This window comes from Lonchura striata, chromosome 12 (genome assembly GCF_050655825.1).
Source record: "Lonchura striata isolate lonStrDom1 chromosome 12, ASM5065582v1, whole genome shotgun sequence".
Lineage (NCBI taxonomy): Eukaryota > Metazoa > Chordata > Aves > Passeriformes > Estrildidae > Lonchura > Lonchura striata.
This window is the reverse complement of record NC_140714.1, coordinates 9,769,339-9,787,170: the sequence shown is the minus strand read 5'-3', so window position 1 is coordinate 9,787,170 and position 17,832 is coordinate 9,769,339. Positions and strand designations below refer to the sequence as shown.

Genomic DNA, 17,832 nt, shown 5'->3' with positions numbered 1-17,832 from the left:
TTTACACTGCAGCAAAGCAAATGTTTGCCACCTTTCCCACCAGAGCTGCCTTCTCCCAAAACAGACATTTTTTATGGTTTTTCATTCAAGGTGCATTTACCTGAGTCTTTTACAGCCAACAGCTCTGTTAGGTCAGAGGTATTTTATTTCTTTTATTATTAGCCTCAGTTAATCGCCATGTTTTAAACCCTGGTCTTGCAGGTTTTTAAGTTTGTGGTGTGATGCCACAACCTTCTGGCTTCCTCTACCAAGTTCAAGGAGGCCTGACATCTCTTGTTAACTCTTCAGAATCATTTCAGAGACATCCATCTGCAGCTGTTATGTGTCCTTGCTTTGGGAATGGAGCCTGGAGAGCCAAGGGTCTTGCAGACCTCTCTTTTGATCCATGGGATCCTACAAGAATCTTCAGACAGCTTTTCCAAAGAGAAGGCATTTGTCTCAGAGATGCTCAGTCTAACATCAGCACCTAAAAAGTGCTTTCAGACTATGAGAGCAGACGTGTCTTAAAATCAGAAAGAATAGGAGTACAGGCATCTCCTGGAGTGAAAGACAGCACTATGGATATGTTGGAGTCCATTATGGGAATATCTCCCTGGGGTAAAGCAGATTTGCATCTTGCCATGACTCATTACTTGGGCTTAAAGACAGCAACAGAGCAGCAGAGGTGTCTTGCTTGATACAGAGCAGCACATATTCAAGCCTTGGGCAGGATATATATACATTAAAGAGCTCACTCAGCATCATCCATATGTGCATGGTCACTCCAGCTGTAGGGGGAAAGCTGTGACCATGGCCACACTGCTGGATGCAGAAACTCATCCCTTGTGCCCTTACATGGCCCTGAGCTGGCCTGCACAGGTCAGACATGCACATCTGTGTGTGTGTGTGCACATCTGTACCTGCACATTCGTGGGTGGGTCTCAGCCTCGAATGGATCAAAGCTCTGCTGACAGCTTCAGCCAGCTGCTAAACTTCACTTTTGCAAACTATTCATACCCAAAAGGCAGAAACACAATGATCAAACAACTGTGTCTGAGCAGAGCTACAAAAGATGTAGCTCAGCAGGAAGCATTGATTTTGGATACCAGGATGGAGAAGTCAGATACTCTCCCTCTGCTGCCAATGACAGCTGGGGGAGGAAGGACACAAAAGCTATGTGCTTCAAGGCAGCCAAGAGGGGATGTCAGGCTTCTTCCCCTTCCACCCTCCCTGCTGATAACAGGGGCTGAATCACTGTCTCATTCAGAGCCCAAAGACTTCATCATGCACCCTAGAAACAAAACAACAGGTGGGGAGGGAGGTCTATTAGAGGCTATTTGCAGTAAAACAAATCACAAGTCAGATAGGTGCGAATTTTTTGCATCAAATTGCTTGGCACAAGCTAGCACAAAGTAGACAATAAATGTGAGGCATCCCAGCATCCCTGAAAAGAGGGTGATGTCATGCACCTCCCTGGTAGTATTCACACTTGTTGGGCATCCCAGAGGCAGCTCCTCCACAATCCAGGTGGACAAAGCAAGTGGGGATCATGTGCTTGCACAACAGCATATTCAGATCCACAGATTTTGCAGAGTGTGTGAACAGCCAGGTCGGATTCAGGATTCTAAACCTGATCCCTGTATCCCCAGAGCTCACCTTTTTGGCAAAGAGCAAAAACTGAAGCACAAGAAAGAGCACAGCCCAACCTCAGCTGGGAGCCCAGCCTGCTAAAGGGGATAAAAAGGGCTCTAATGTCTTGGGCTGCAGCTACAGCAGAACCCCTGAAGAGCAGGGAATAAGGTATCTTGACTGATGGAGCAAAGAGCTCTGTGAAACAGCAAGAAACAAAATTGAAATAAAAACATAAAACTGCCTGTTTCACTTCACTGCAAACCCAGTGCACTTATCACTTCAAGATGGGGAGGAAAGACAGCATTTTCCTGCCAGCTAGGAAGAGCAGCATGGTTTAGGAAAGAATGAAATACACAGCAGAGATTTAATCCCCAGATCAAATCCGGGCTGCAAATGCAGAGAGGATTGCTCGCAGTCTCCAGAAGCGGCAGCCAGAAGAGCGTGAATGCTGCCGGGCGGGCAGCGCCAGGGCGGGCAGCGGCTGCGACGCATCAGAGCCAGGCAAGGCTGCAGTCACTGCTTTTCCTCCAGGCTTGGCAAGAGGATAAAGCAAAGCCAGGCAGATTTCAGCACATCTCCCTCATCCCCTGGGACAGCAGGCTTTGTTGCTGCCTGATTTATAAAAGGAGTTTGGTCCCTCGCAACATGAACCAAGTTCACCCACAATAAAAGATAAAAAAACCCATAAAATTATCACCTGAATTTTTAAACCCTGTTTGGAAACAATCAAACAAACAAAGAGCATAACAGGCTTTTAAAATCTCTCTCAATCTGCATCAAGGCAGCTCTTTTTCCTGTGCCAGCCCCTTGTCACCGTCCGCCCACAGACACAAGCACCAGGTACTCCTGTTCCACCTTGCCTCTGCACTGACTGACCAGAGAGTCTACAACACAGAGACTGGTCTGCACAGCAAAAACTTGCATTTCATTTTGAAGACGCTTTTCCTGCCATATGAGTCTACAACTCCCCATGTGCTGTTTTTCTGGGCTGACTTGGAGACACCAAACCTTCAGCACATGCTGACGGGGCCATCAGAGACTTCTCCAAAAAAGGTTCTGCAGCAGACACTGACTATGGCCACATTGCTGCACCTTTGGCACCCTTAGGGAGGACAGACCATAGTGATAATCAAAGGTTGGAAGAGAAATGAGCACAGGAACATTAAGTTCCAGCCTAAAGAAATCAGCTCTCCTCAAGAGATCAAGCCATGCTACAACTTGGCCTGTTTAGCAACAAAAGCCTTACCAGAAGACACCTAGATTGTAGTGCACAGATACTTGAGCAGACTCTACATCCAGCCAGCAAGGTACTGGGAGCAGCTGAACTCTAGGGCTGAGGCTCCACCACTGGAGGAGTCACTGCTCCCTGTGTCCTCAGGGTGACAGAGAGCAATTAATGCTGCTCCGCTCTTCTGCATTTTTCCCAGCATTACACAGCCAAAACCAGCAGGGATTAACTGCAACCCCTACCTGCTCCTCAAGCAGAGCCCTACCTCTGCAGTTCAAAGCCTTGTCTTTATAGCCAGTTTATATAGCTGGGCTTTGCTACAACAAAATCAGCCAGGGGCCACTTATTTAGACCTTTCCCCTTTTTGCCCCTATACAAAAGATTTATCTTTCAAAGAGGAATTAAAAAAAAAAAAAAAGAAAAGGAATGGGAATGGCACTCTCACACAGACACACACTCCCTTCCTCCTCCTCCCAGACCAGCCGCAGCCTGGTGCCAAGACGTTCACCTGGGGTGCGAGGGAGGCCGCGGTCAGCCGACGAGTGCAGAAATGGCAGTGACAGTAAACCATGCCCAGTGAAGAATGGGAGATATTACAAGGATGATAGTAAATATCTAAATGAGCCTCTGAGGAGAGAAAACAAACCAAACCATGAAATGTTCAGTAGCAGCACCATCAGCATCCAAGGGCAAGGTCTCTAACCTCTCTGCCGGGCTGTCAGGCTCAATAAAACGGACGAGAGGTGGGGAAGACAGAGTTTCCGTAGCAAAGATGCCTCCCTGGAGCTGAAGTCCGAAGCCATTCAGAGGGTCTCCCCTGAGGACCACCTCTGTCGTCTCCGTGTGGACTATCTGCCCGCCAGGACCCACCGTGCTGGAGGCCAGCGACACTGAGAGGAGGAGAGAGGCAGAAGGTCAGGGCACACATCAACATAACAGCCTGGCTCCAGGCTTGGTCTGGTGGTGGTGGGGACAGTGACCAAGGATGAGGGAGGCACTGACAGTGCTGAGTGGCTCTGTCCCAGCTAACCTTTGACAACAAGGACAGCAAGGCAGGCATGCATGGCCCCTCCCAACCAGTTTGGCCCAAGACTGCTCTTACGTGAGCTCTTGTGCTCCTTCTTCTTCTGCCTCCTCCTCAGCATGGTGGTGCGGGGGCTCATGGGGTGGGAGCTGCGAGGTAGCGTGTTGGAGTTCTGGCACGGGAATCCCTGCGCGTTCATGGTGGGAGACGAGAAGTTGGCAGCCACCAGAGCTGGGGACACACAGAGCACGTTAGGGACGTGCATGGAGGCTGCAGCAGTGGGTTCACCCACTAACAGTGTCACCAAGCACCTCATGGGTTTGGAGCAGCTCCTCCTTTCCAGCTCCAGGGTGCAAGACTCAAGGAATGTTTGCTTCCAACAGTTTGGACACAGTACAATGTGCTCTCTTCCCTATCTTAGTGCCACAAGACAAGAAACCTGGGGCAGCACAGAGCCCCCTCCTGACAAGAAGTGCATCTACAGATTTTGAAGTAGCCATAATCCTGCTGTTAACAAGCAGTATGGCACTAGGGTGAGAGGGATGAGCTGTATCACATTCCTATACAACACCAGAGACACCCTTCCCTGTCCCACAGAAACTCATTTTTGCTGTATGAAACCAAGCATGGGAATGTGGGGTTACAGGATGGGTGCATGGGCCTGCCCAACACACTGCTCTTGTCCCAGTTACCAGATCTGTGTGTGATGGGCTGCAGACACTGATTTTGTACCTCAGCACTGGGCTGGAGAAGAACTAGATGACTTAGGAAGAAGCAAGTGACAAGCCACACTATGGATCTGAATATTAAGGAAATGGGGAGTCACAACAAGAACAAACATGGGCAGGATGAGGGCAACGCCATGAAGTGAGGTTACATTTGCAGTAATCCTGTCCAGATGTCTGGGTCCAAGTGGGTGTCTTGCAGTGTCCAGGGTGGTGAGTGTGACAGTAGTTGACACAGGGGTCCCAGCAGTGATGGTGGTCACTCTTCTGCACCTTGACTGATGGTGTCCAGGGGAGCAGAAATTGCCACAGACAGGAAGGAGAAATGAGAGAAAGAAAAGGTAAGAACCATAAGCCAGGAGATTGTAGAAAAGAGCTTTATAGTGACTCTGAATAAGTCAGGTCCCAACCACATCGTGTCAAGCATCAGCAGCAAAAATGCAACTCCACATAACCTCATGACACTTGATGCAAAGTGGCAGAAATCCACCCCTTTCCCACAATAAACTCTGCATTTAGTGCCACCAGCCTGACTCAGCCATGCTGGCAGTGCACACATGTCATTTCCATTTGCAGTCTGTTGTGCAACATGCAGGAGCTCCATCCAGCCAGGGTTTTCCTGCAGAGGCCATCAGCACTCTCTGACAGCACCAGGGAAGCCTCCTTGTGCTGTTTCCCACCTTGCTGCCAGAGCTGCCCTCCCCTGACAAGGCTCAACACATTCCCCACGTGCTGTGAGCACTTTGCTTGGTTTCAGCATTTGGCTGTTTAGCAGATACCCTTGCACAGGAATGCACACATGGATGAAAGACAGGAGTAGCAGAGAGCCACCTCCAGCTCACCACAACAAAAGAGGGTTTATACACCACTGCTTAAATTAAGAAGGCCACCAGCACAGGAAATATGCCAATGCTGTGGCAAACAGCAAATGAAAGCATAGCACCAACATGATGCCTGTGCCTGTTCAAGGGCACAGCACTGCTTTAACCTCAATCCTAACCCCATGCTGGCAGAATCTGTTGCAGTGTGACATCCATCATCTGGAAACCCCTGTCCAGGAACTGCAGCTTTGCAACACCAAGTCATGAAGCCACAAGTCTCTTCTGAAGTGTCTCAAACAGTCCCCAGGTACAGGTCCCTTTTCTGTTCTCATGGACACTCCTCCTGTCCCTGGGCAGCACAGGGTCAGTTTGGTTTTCCTTGTCCAACACCAGGTGTTCTGTTCCAAATCTCTGCACCATGCTGCCTGAATCTGTTTTCCTCCAAGAGGAATTTCTGGCTAACAAGCAAGATTTCAAGCTTTTTTTCTTCAGCTAAGCATGGAGAGCATCCCACAGCAGAGCATCACTGCAGCCACACATTATCCCAGGGTTCTTCATCTCACAGCCACTTCCACTGACATGCCACCACCTTCCCAGGATGACATCTCCTCCTGCCTCTGGGTCCTCTGACCAGGCAGAAATGCCACCAGCCCTGGCACTAGCAGAACCTTCTTAGGGTGCAAAGCTGGGAGAGGGACTTATTTTGTTTACTGAGCCCACTCAGAGATCTCATCTAAAGGTAATCTGTTAGTGCCCTGAACAGCAAAAATCCATTTTTTGTGTGTGCATCACAGGCATTAAATCATTTAGATTTTCCAGACAATATAGTGATTATATTTAGTCTTTGGAAAACATTTAGTGAGTTTAGCACTTATTCTATCAAGCTATTAAAAAGATACTTCCAGCTCTGGGGTTTCTATTTTGTGTATGTTCAAAACTAAATTTTGAGCCAGACAGCTTTTAAAAACAACAAACAAATTAGCTATAGTTAGACAAAAAGGAAAGTTCTTAATAAAATTAAGCACTTTGAACATAGGGGACAGAGCTTATGGGCATATATACAAAATAATTTAATCCACTTATAACAACTAAAACTCTCCTATTTGTCTATTTATTCTTAGCTTACACTGACAACAGAAAAAATGTGCCTTTGAAACTCAGCTGTCAGCAAATTCAGGAAGAGGAGGCATTTTGGACAATTCTGTGAAAAAAACCCTACAACAGCCTTCCCCAATCTTTCACATATCATCCCTGCCTGAGGAAACCCATCCATCCCAGCACTGCTCCTGGGCACCATCTGTCCCCATTGATCCTGTGAGCAGGGCATAATCCTCCCACAAACCCTCCAAGTGCCCCCACAACCAGAGAGAAAGCCAAGTCAGTTTGACAAATCCCATGTTTCAGCATTAGGCCATATTTTTGCATGGCAACTGATCCAGCATCATATCCCTCTCCATCTCCTCCAACCAAATGCTGATTGCACAAGAAACCACTTTTAAAAAATATAATGATGAACACCATGCATTCACAGGCTGAAAGGACTCAGTAATGCAAGTGCTGAACAGAGATGGATCTGCATCATACCTTCTCCTCAGTTTCTTTCCCTGAGCTCTACTCTCTTAACAACCACAAGAGTTTGTTTTTGCAGGGTTCATGTTTCCTCATTCTCCCTGTTTGCTAAACTCAGAAAGAGCAGCCTGTGGAGTTGGCACATCATCCTTCTCTATGATCCCTCATGTTTAAAGAGTTTAATCAAAACGGAGAACAATTGTTACATCCCTGAATTTTCATACTCATGTGTTGCAATTATTGTCCCAAGTTTGTCTTTTGTATTTCTGCCACAGCAAACTGATCTGTGTATGGGGGTTTGGGTAAACAGGCTCTGATCACACCAAGCTGTCCTTCCACAGAGCCTCCTTCTCTTGAGCAGCTGCTCAGTGCACATATTCTCCAGAAGATTAGGAGCAGGGCACTAATGGAAGGAGGAGAATACTTCATTTTAACAGCCATTGAAAAAGGATTATAGCTTTCCATTTTTTCATGGGCACAAAGGTCAAGTCATCCATTCACTTTGTTAAAGTGCTTCCATTCTGCACAATTTGGACTGGACATGTAAGGAATTTATTTCTAGACATGGAGATAGTTTTAAGTTTTAGGTTTCACTGTATCAGTTTAAGGAAGGCCATAAGCTCTTTCCCTTCTTTCCCCAAACCACCCTAGAAGAGAGTGGAAAGAGCAGATGTGCCCAGGACTACTGTGCATCAATATTATTAAAAAGCATGTCCCTGAGAGACAAGTGATTAAAAATGGTGGGGAAAGGGAACTGGTACTGAACAGTCATACCCAAAACATCTGAATTACAAGACTGCCAGTACAGAGTGTAACAAAACTGCAGGAAAGAGCTGCAACAAATACACTAATACTGAGGCCATGGTCACAATGAAATTTATAGGAGAGCCTGAGAGAGCTTCTCATGTGGACAGAGAAATAGTTGGCAACAAGAATGCTCACCACGGTGAAATCCTAATGACATTTTACAGACATTTTGGGCTTGATCTTACTGCAGCCAGAATTTACTTCCTTGGTATTCTTTTGCATGGCTGGTGGAAATAACCAGCTACAGATGGATTCACTCTACCCCTGGCTGCCCAGACACAACTGCCTCTCAAGAAGGCTGGTCTGAAAGATGAACACGTGCATTCCAGCTTTGGAAGTTCATCAGGACCATGTCCAGATACTGAACACATCCTTTACAAAGCCTTATTGAGAATCAGCAAATAAAAACTGAGCTTGGAAATATATTTGCTAGCAGCAAAGTTGTTTTCCTCCCTTTTGATCAAAGTCTCTTATCTGAGGCACTAAGGAAGTGGCTTGCACAGTACTCAGTACTGCAAAACCCCGGGATTCCCATTCCAATTTCCCTATTCAAGCACAGATGTTCAGATGTTGCCTCTTTTTCCTATTCACATCCTTGAAGAACATCATCTAATCATGCACATTTCATCAAAACATCCATTTTTTTCCCTCTACAGATGTCTCTCTTTGGAATCTGTTGCCAGTACTTAAAAGCAAGAACCCCTTGTAGGGACCTAAAGTGAGTTTTGAGGGTGACCAACAGCGTAGGCACAGAAGACACACCTGTTTCTGGAGGCTTCAAAGGCAGCCTGCTTTGGTGAACAGGTAATATCTCCAGCTTGACATTTTCAGAAGTGGCTGCTAAAAGCTGAGTTGCCTCTAATAAGGAGCAGTGCTCTGTGCTTGTGCCATCAATGGAGAGAATGTGGTCACCAACGTGCAACGCACCACATCTGCAAAGGGAACAGCAGGAGAGGTAATTGGACACATGACCAAAATCCATGTCCTTTCAGTAAGGAGAACACACACAAAATTCAACTGCAAATTAGTGTTCAAATTCTTGGTAATTTCTTTTCATATATAATTCTTTTTTATTCCAACTTGAACCTCAGGTTCATGCATTACCCAGCTAGGATGGTTGTCATGGTTTGACACTGGCCCAATGCCAGACACCCACAACAGCCACTCACTCGCCCTCCCTTTCCACAGCTGGGCAGAGAAGAGAAAAAAAAATAAACAAAGGGTTCATAAATTAAGATAAGGACTAGGAAAAAACACTCCAAGGGCAAAAACAGGCTCAACTTCAGGGCACAAAGTGAGTTTATTACTAACAAAATCAGAGAATAATGAGAAGTAGAAGCCCTTAAAACACCTTTTCTTCCCCTAATCCCTCCCTCCTTCCCACTGAGTGCAGGAGGACACGTGGGGGGTTTTGGTCAGTTCATCACCCAAGGTTTTCTTTCACTGCACAGTGAGAGGAGTTTTTCCCCTGTGAGGCTGTGGGGTCCCTCCCACGGAGACAATTCTCAGTGAATTCTCCAACATGGTTCCAATCTCAGCAGCAGCAGTGCTACCACACCTGCTGCAATGTGAACTCCCCCAGGGGCACACAGGCCTCCCAAAACTGCTGTGGCATGGGTCATTGTTCCACGGGGTGCAGTCCTCCAAGGCCAGGCTGCTCCAGCCTGGGAGCAGGGCCCTCTCTCCATGGAGTCTCCCACTGGATCTCAGCCTCCTGCAGGCATCCACCTGCTCCAGCATGGGCAGCTCCCACGTGGGCTGGGGATGGATCTCTGCATCCCTGTGGATCCCCAGGGGCTGTGGGTGCATCTCTGCATCCCTGTGGATCCCCATGGGCTGTGGGTGCATCTCTGCATCCCTGTGGATCCCCATGGGCTGTGTGTGGATCTCTGCATCCCTGTGGATCCCCAGGAGCTGTGGGTGGATCTCTGCATCCCTGTGGATCCCCATGGGCTACAGGGGCTCAGCTGCTCCACCATGGTCTCACCACAACCTGCTGAGAAATCTCAGCTCCAGCACCTGGAGCACCTCCTGCCCCTCCTTCCCCACTAACTGTGGTGTCTCCATGTATTTGCCCTCACAAGTTCTCACCTCCTCTTCTTCTCTAGTTGGAATTAACACTGAACACAAAATTTCTTTTGGTTTTCTTCTTAAGAATGTTATCACAGAGATGTTACCACCATCTCTACTTGGGCCAGTTTTGGCCAGCAGCATGTCCATCTTCAGAGTATCTGGACATGGTGGAAGCTTCCAGCATCTTATCATAGAAACCAGCTCTGTTGCACCCTTCACTACCAAAAGCCAGGCCGTGCAAAACCAACACATTCATGTTTGAGTCAGTGCTATTGGTGGCTTCATAAAAAATCTTCTATGTTTGTAAGAGTGCCCTTCATAGCCAGTCTGGATAGCTAAGGGCTCACCCAGCAGTATAGCTATGTCCTGAGAGGCAGCAGTTCAGCTCAGCAACACAGCTGAACACAGCTAGTGCTGCACAGCAGCCTGTCTGTGCATCCCCATGTGAAGGGTTTCCTGCCTTGTCAGTCAGGAAAAGGCTCCAGCCACAGGTTTCCATAATAGGCTTCAGCCATCTCACAGCTCCAGCACAGTCAGAGCTGAGGTTTCTAAAGCTCAGCTTTCACACGCACTGAGTTACCTGCATTCCTGGTGAGGCGTGTCCACTGCTGGTGGATCAGATATTTTTAGCACACACAGTGATAAGAACATGTGTGCATGAAGATTTCAAGGCAAGACTAAGAAGAGTGGCTTATAACTAAGAAGGGGGTAAGAAAGCAGCAGAGAAAGGAAAAGCAGAGCTAGGAACAGCCTGTTCAGATCTGTACCTGTCCACCACGCTGGCTGGCTTGATCTTGTCGATGACAATGACCTGCTTGTTCCGGTGCATGGCTGTGGTCAGTGTGATTCCCAGTGTGGACCCTGGAGTCTTTGCTATTTCAACTAGCAAAGGACCAGAAGCATTTGCTACAGTATCTGCAAAACAAGAGAGCACCTGAAGACATTTCTCATACAGCCTTTTCCATCTCTAAATGCAGGGGTTGGCCAACAGTGCTGACTTGCCAGTGAAGCAGCAAATCTTTAGCTTGGACATCTATAGTCCATGTCACATGGTGAGTTAACAAAGCAGAACACTCAAGAAGAAAAATTGTCTCTGCACAAAATCTATATGGTAATGAAGAGTATTACAACAATTCACTCATGGAAAGAACTCTCCTCTCTCTTCACTTTGGATTAAAAAGCAATATTGAGGAATAGATTGCTCAAAGGCCCTGCAACAGTCACATCAATGGTATTACAAGCACAAAAAAGGCAGACCATAAGGACATCATTGTTATTGGCTTTTTCCCAAACAAACCAAAACAAAAAGGCACAAGGATATTGGATCCCACAATCTGAAGTACTCAGAAGTTTCATGGCTGGTGACAAGCCAGTCAACTCCTCTCTGCTTCAGCACCAGCTTCAAAATACCACCTCAGCTGCTTGTTTGAGCTCCTCCAGTGTGACAGTGGGAGCAGACACAGCACTGCCAACCCCCTGTTCACAAGAGCCTCCTCTCCCATCAGACAATACAGGAGCAACTCACTTTTAAAAGATGCATCTCTGCAATAACCTTAATAGATGCTGTAAGTGAGACTATGAAACTCCTACGAAATTGCACCTGTTAGCATAAGCCTGCACCAAACCTATCCATCTCTTCTGAGGAAGGGGGAGGACAAAGGAAGCCTGTGTATCTGGTTGATTAGACAGAAATTCCCTCCAGCTCTGTTACACACATTTGCTTCCAGATTACCTAAAGCCATCATGAAGAGATGGGATTCACAAATGTATTATCACCACAGACATCCAATACCCAGCACCCCCCATGTGTAGGTGACAGCCCCCACAAAAACACTCATGAAGACCCAACCATCACTTCAAAGGAAAGGCCAGCAGAGCCCTCTGAGCACCTGGTGCCTCCTCAACCCTTAACTATTCATAGTAAGGCTTTTCTCTTCCAAAGATACGCTCCACTAAAAATGCTGATGCTCCTTGGCTCCAAAGCTGATGCATGGCTCATTCTTGCTCTCTGATAAATGGGAACTTTAATGCAGATCTGGGAAGCTAAGCTGCAGCAAGGTCTTTTCTGAGATTTGTTGAAGATACTGAATCTCTGGAGACAGAAATTTACCTTGGAAATTCCCCTTGGGGATCAGCCAAGGGATGTTCAGGCTCTGGTCTACTCACAGTGCCATTTTTCACAGGAAGCAGGAGGAATGAACCTCGCTAAAGGTTATGCAGGCTTCACATAAAATACTGTTTATTCTCTGATGAAAAGGACCACTGGGGAGATCAGCAAGCCTGGTAAAAAGCACAGTCCCAGTTTAATCAAAAGATACACAAAGCACCCAGCTAAAGCCTGCAGAAGGTGCACTTAAGCATTTGTTAGCAAATGAAGCAGGAAGAGACTGAGGATCTCTTCCAACAGCAAACATCAGGTATATGTCAGTTTTGCAGCCAGTTTTTTTGTGTATGTACAGCACATGTCCTCGGAAGAGGAACATGGATTTATATCCCTTCAGCTGAAGGGAAGAAGATAAAGAAAATATTGGACCATCGGACCTTTCTGTGCAAGGAAAACTCCTCTCCAGGTTTACCCAGCATCCAAGCTGCTCAGCTTTGCCAAGTGCTTCCCAAGGAGGTCTCAGCATGATGGTGAGAAGAAAGAACCTCAGGACCTCAGAACCAGGGTTATTAGCAAGACTGTAAGAAACCACAGTCCGGCCTCCAGCCCATGGTCACCCCTCCTGCCACACACAGTATGGGCCCCCTTGTTGTCCCTTTTAATTCTCATCTCCATCACAGATGAGAATTGCTCCAAATCCATTTTATAGAGGCATTTATTGAGGAAATACCAGCCAAGCCTCTCTTAATTATTCTAGGAGATTTGCCTGAAATCAAAGGTCAGAAGTCAGCAATCCAGCAATATTTGTGAGCTGTGATTAACATGGAGCTATTACACCCGAGCTAATTTTTAAAGAAACATGGAAGGGACAGAATAGGCCATGCTATCATTTGACTGTAAGGAGTCAATTGGCATTGTTGCACTGGCACCAGGAGGAGTTTCTGCACCATCATGCACAGCTACAGCCTCCCAGGAGGACACAAAGGGCTTGCAACACCTGCTCACACCCACACGCTTGCAGGGTACTCAGCAATATTGTGATGGATACGAGGGGAACAGAGCCTGCTCCAGGTTCTCACTCACCCCAGTGCTGAAGATATGGGAAAGGTGATCACCCCACCATTCAAAACAGGGGCTTGGCAGGTGTTTTCTAGAAGATCTTTCTCTCAGCAGCTTCTTTTTAAGGAAGTACAGTGGAGGGGGTTTCATTCTTGCGCTAGGTTTCTGAGCCTCACTTGGTTTTGCTCACTTCTCTGAGGAGGAATGGCTCTTGTAACCAGACTGGAAAGTGCAATTGCTTGGGGAATAAGCCAAGTGTAATGCTAGGGATGAATTTTTCCTGCTGTAATGCACTTTGGGAGGGAGGAGGGAACAGAAAATGAGAAGAAAGGAAATGGCAAAGAAAAGGGAAAATGAGATGAAGGGAAAGGGGAAAGAGGGAATGGGAGAGGTGAAAGGGGAAGGAGGAAGGAAAGGGAAAGGGACCTCCCTTGAAAATGCAAACAGAATAAACAAAAAACTCCTAGAAAAACCAAACTGGGGAGCTACTCCCTTCCTGACACAACCCAGCAGCTCTTGTCCCCTGCAGCTTTAAAGGCATATGGGGGTATTTGACTTCCTGGGACCCTCTTCAGGCTCTAGCCCCTGCTACTGCTTGGCAGACACTGACAAGTCACCCACTTGTGGGACACTACCAGCCCTTCACTCCAGCAGCAGGAGAGCTCCATAGGCTTAAAAAACTTCAGCCTGAAATTGAATGGGTGGAGGGGCAGCCAGGGGAAGAGAGAGGAGGAAAAGGACACAGCAAACTGCTTTGCTCATCCATCATCTCTGGCAGCAACGTTCCCCCCTTCATGAGTCAACCCTAAAGGCTTTCAGCCCAGATCCTTGGTACATGATACACACAGATTATTTACACAGTAACTACTCAAATACCATTTTCTGACTGGTCAGTTTATTTGAGGTGATTTTTTTTTTTTTTTTTTTTACATTCTCCCCTGTTTTCCAAAAGGCCCATAAAATAAAGTGCAGCCATGGGAAAGCATCTGTTCATTGCAAAGATCATCTGGCATCAGCAAAGGGCAGAGATTTTCCCAATGCCCCTGGATGGTCCACGTCCAGTTGGCACTCATTTAAAATTGAAACAGCAGATTATTTTAATTCCTTCAGTATCCTTGAAAAATCTTAGCCAACCTGACAAAAAGCTTGCCATCCCAACAGGCAGGGGATGCTCAGCGGCAGTGGCAGGCAGCTGCCACAGCCCTCACACCAAGAGCAGGGCTGGCCCCATGCAGATCATCCCCAGTGCACAATTTTGGCTGGAAAACCACAGAGACAGCTGGGGAATGCCATGATTCAATGCTCCCCCGCAGCAACCCTGTGCTCTCACCAAGGACAGATGCAGAAAAACAACTTTCCCTCCTCAAGGGTCAGCCCACACCCACCCCAGCACATACAGCTGCAGCAGAGAGTGAGCACCATGTAAAAACCTCTCTTTTCCTGAGGATGAACAGGACAAGCACCACTTCATTGTGGTGTCCCCAGCCCCTTCACCAGGTTTTCAAAATGGGAATTCAGAGTCCTTCTTTTAGGGTGAAAATATCACCAGACCACATTCAGCAACAGCTCTTCCCTTCCCTCATCATCTTCCAGAGGCTGTAATAGTTGTGAACTGGGGACAATGTACTCATCTCCCACTGCAATTATTAGCTGCTGCCTGGCAAAACTATCTGCGGAGATTGTTGTAAGCAACATGTTCCGTATCATCTTGCCTTAAAATAAAGCGGGACAAATATATTCCTTTACAGGGTTGCAGAGAGCATTCTCTAGGCAAAAATTATCTAAGAAAGGGGCAGGTTTTACATTTTTGGGAAGTACCTAGTTCTGGTCCACAGATTAGCAACACAAGATGGAGAGCTACTGCATAAACCCCTGCTGCCTCTCTATGTTCACTCAACCCTCACAGTTTTAGGTGAAAGAGCTGTCCAAGAAGAAACACCTAGACACCAAATCACCTTCATGGCTATTTTTGCTCCAAGTCAGATTTTAAAACAAGAAGCTTTCTGCAACATAGACACCGTGGACTACAAAAACAATAAACCCCTGCAAAAGACTAATTTCCCATGCACAATTAATTGTTTATCATGGTTCAGACTTGACAGCTCCATGTAAAATCCCTCCTTACCTCCATTTCCCCCCTCCCTGGAGCAGCCTGCAAGGAGAAGCATGAACATCCCTTACTGCCCAGTTACCCCAAAAAATCATAGAAAGGTAAAAAATAGGTTTTGGGTAGTTTCTGTTTCCCATGGTTTAAGTGTTTCCTCTTCATCATGAGCAGTTTCCAAAGAGAAGCTGCTCCTGTGGTGTGGCAGAAGCCAGGCAGTGTGCAGGCAAGTGCTGAGGCATCAGCTTTTCCTTCCAGCTCTTCCATGGAGAACTTGTGTTGTGGCAAACACTGCCCAGCTCCTGGCAGCCATCCCACCAGGGGAGAGCCACTAATCCATGCTTGTGGAGCTTCTACCAAAAGGAAGGGGAAAGCTCATGGTGAGGAGACTATAAAGCAGATACAGAAAGCCCTCAGGGCTGTCAGAAGGAGCTCCCCTAGTGCACATTGCATGGGTGAGTTCTGGTGTTCTCAGCTCTCTTTCCTCAGGGGTGATGTGGCATCAAACTCTCTCAGCTTCAGATTCTTTTTATTTTCCTCCACACTGACAAATCAGAAAACAACCTGATACCACAGACTCCTGTCCTTCACTGAATCCTAGGCTCAGGCATGTTGGACTGAACCTGTTGGTTAGTGAGATTTGTGGAAAAGACTGCAACCTAGTCCAGCTCATGGCTCCAGGGAGGCTGAAACCCCTCTGGAGATGGATATGAAACATCACAATCTACTACACAGCTCAATAAGCTTCCAGAATCAACACAGCTTCAAAGGTCTGTGGTAACATTAAACTCATTAACAATGCTCCCTGCAGTAACAGCTGTATGTCACAAAGCCAGCTCAAAATGACTTTACAGTAGCTAATAATAAACTTTTTCCCAGGGCTTGAAACTTAAAATCAAATTAAAGAAAAGAAAAAACAACCAACCACGAACCCACCAAATGCTAAAACTGTGTAAAATGCTTTTTAGAAATACTCATCCTCTGCCCTCCAGTAAAATCTGTCTTATTTGGGGTCAAGCATTTGATCACCCCTCATTTATTTCAGAAGAAGATCTGGAATAACATTTCTAAGAAAAGGAAGCTCCAGAATTAAGCAGGGTCAAAATTTAGAGGCCACAGTAAGTCTCTGCCTGCATGCAGCTCACTCCTCTGCACATTTAATAGTGCTATTTGTAGTGCTGGCAGAGAGCTCCAGCCCCCTTTAGCTATGACTTCTCCTGTGCCCTCCCTGGCTACATTTGAAAATCCCCTTTTGCCCTCTCCTCTAAAGCCACTCATCATTCCTATCAAGACACATCACTGCATAAGGGCATTTCAAATGCATTTAATGAAGCCAGCTTTGAACTTTACCCCCTACATCCATGCTGGCAGCACATTGCTCAGCAATTTTTCCACTGAAACTGAGTATCCCAATTACTGTCTCTAGTCTCACATACTTTCCAGGCAGTCAGAGAAAAAAAAAAAAGCCCATCACAACCATCTTGTCCTTACCCATGATGGTCACATCGTACTCGATCTGGAAAAGTGCCTCCTGGCTGCACTGCCGCAGGATGTTGAGGGCATCAGCGTGGGTCATGCTGTGCAGAGGAATCCCATCCACGCTCAGCAGCCTGTCCCCAATTTTCAAAGACCCTTCCCTGTAAGAAGCCAAAGGCAATCATTTTCTTTATACATGTATTTATGTTTAGACAAAATATCTATATATATTTATATAGATAAATTTGCTATATAACTATATTATCTATATGTAAATATATAAACATATATTATTTGTGTGTGTACACACATGTATGTGTGTGTATGTATATGCACACACATATTAGGAAGTCAATTACTCTCATCCTGTAGGATGGAAGAACACTCCTTGGACAACAGTCTGGGTTATTTATAGTACCAGGCCCATCATATTAAATTATGAGCAGAAGAGTAGATAGACTGGCTCCTGCTTTCCAACACAGCATCAGCGATTCAGCTGCACAGGGCTAATGAAGGGGCAGGAGCAGTTTTTGCCTTTAACTGCAACATCTGCACTGGGCTGGGCTGGGAGTGCCGTGCCCAGCTCCCCACCCAGCACTGCACGCTGGCACTGCACTCCAGAGAAAAGGGAGGCACCAGAGGAGGACGGGAAGGGCACACGTCCCGGAGCATGGGGACAGCTGCTGGAGTGTCCTGGGAAGGCAGGTGTGACACGAGCAGTACCTGTCTGCAGGGCCACCTGGCCTCACGTAGGTGAGCACCAGCGGCCTGGACTTGTGCCAGTCTTCATGGGCTCCCCCTGTAATCAAACCAGGAAAGCCGTAAGTCACCGGAGGTTTGAAAGTCTCAGTGAGAGTGCTGAGAAAGAGACATCTATCACATAACAGCTGACACAGCCTGCCAGCAAAATGACTGCCCTAGATTAGGCAGCCAGCAGTCCTTAGAGGCAGCAGGGGATCCTCTCCAGGACATGCTTTGACTGCTTAGCTGAGGATTTTGTCATTCACTTTCTTCCTTTTCCCACTTTCCACCTCTGCTTCTGCTTTTCACTGGAGGAACTACTAACCTCTCAGCACAAAGCCAAAGCTGTTGCCTTCCTTGTAGAGGGACACTTCAATGGTCTTGGGAATAATGCCAGCACTGCTTTCTGGCACTAAAAGGAAGAGAGAAAGACCCAGTTACCCCAGATAAACCTTTTCCAACTGCAGTGCAAAACAGTTTCAAAACCCAT

The 17,832-nt window shown here is 46.8% G+C and overlaps 1 protein-coding gene across 8 annotated transcripts in view; it reads right to left on the bottom strand.

Annotated features, from left to right (window-relative positions):
* The window catches only part of GRIP2 (glutamate receptor interacting protein 2), a 257,026-nt gene that overhangs the window by 35,185 nt on the left and 204,009 nt on the right, over positions 1 to 17,832 (bottom strand). For all 8 annotated transcript variants that reach the window (XM_021531534.4, XM_085590444.1, XM_085590443.1 and 5 more), the window contains 8 exons: positions 17,668 to 17,754; positions 17,325 to 17,400; positions 16,617 to 16,762; positions 10,626 to 10,773; positions 8,548 to 8,717; positions 4,741 to 4,866; positions 3,942 to 4,094; positions 3,543 to 3,729 (listed from right to left, as the gene is read on the bottom strand). In XM_021531534.4, the coding sequence (XP_021387209.2) occupies positions 3,543 to 3,729; positions 3,942 to 4,094; positions 4,741 to 4,866; positions 8,548 to 8,717; positions 10,626 to 10,773; positions 16,617 to 16,762; positions 17,325 to 17,400; positions 17,668 to 17,754 (1,093 nt within the window). The remainder of the gene's footprint in view (positions 1 to 3,542; positions 3,730 to 3,941; positions 4,095 to 4,740; positions 4,867 to 8,547; positions 8,718 to 10,625; positions 10,774 to 16,616; positions 16,763 to 17,324; positions 17,401 to 17,667; positions 17,755 to 17,832) is intronic.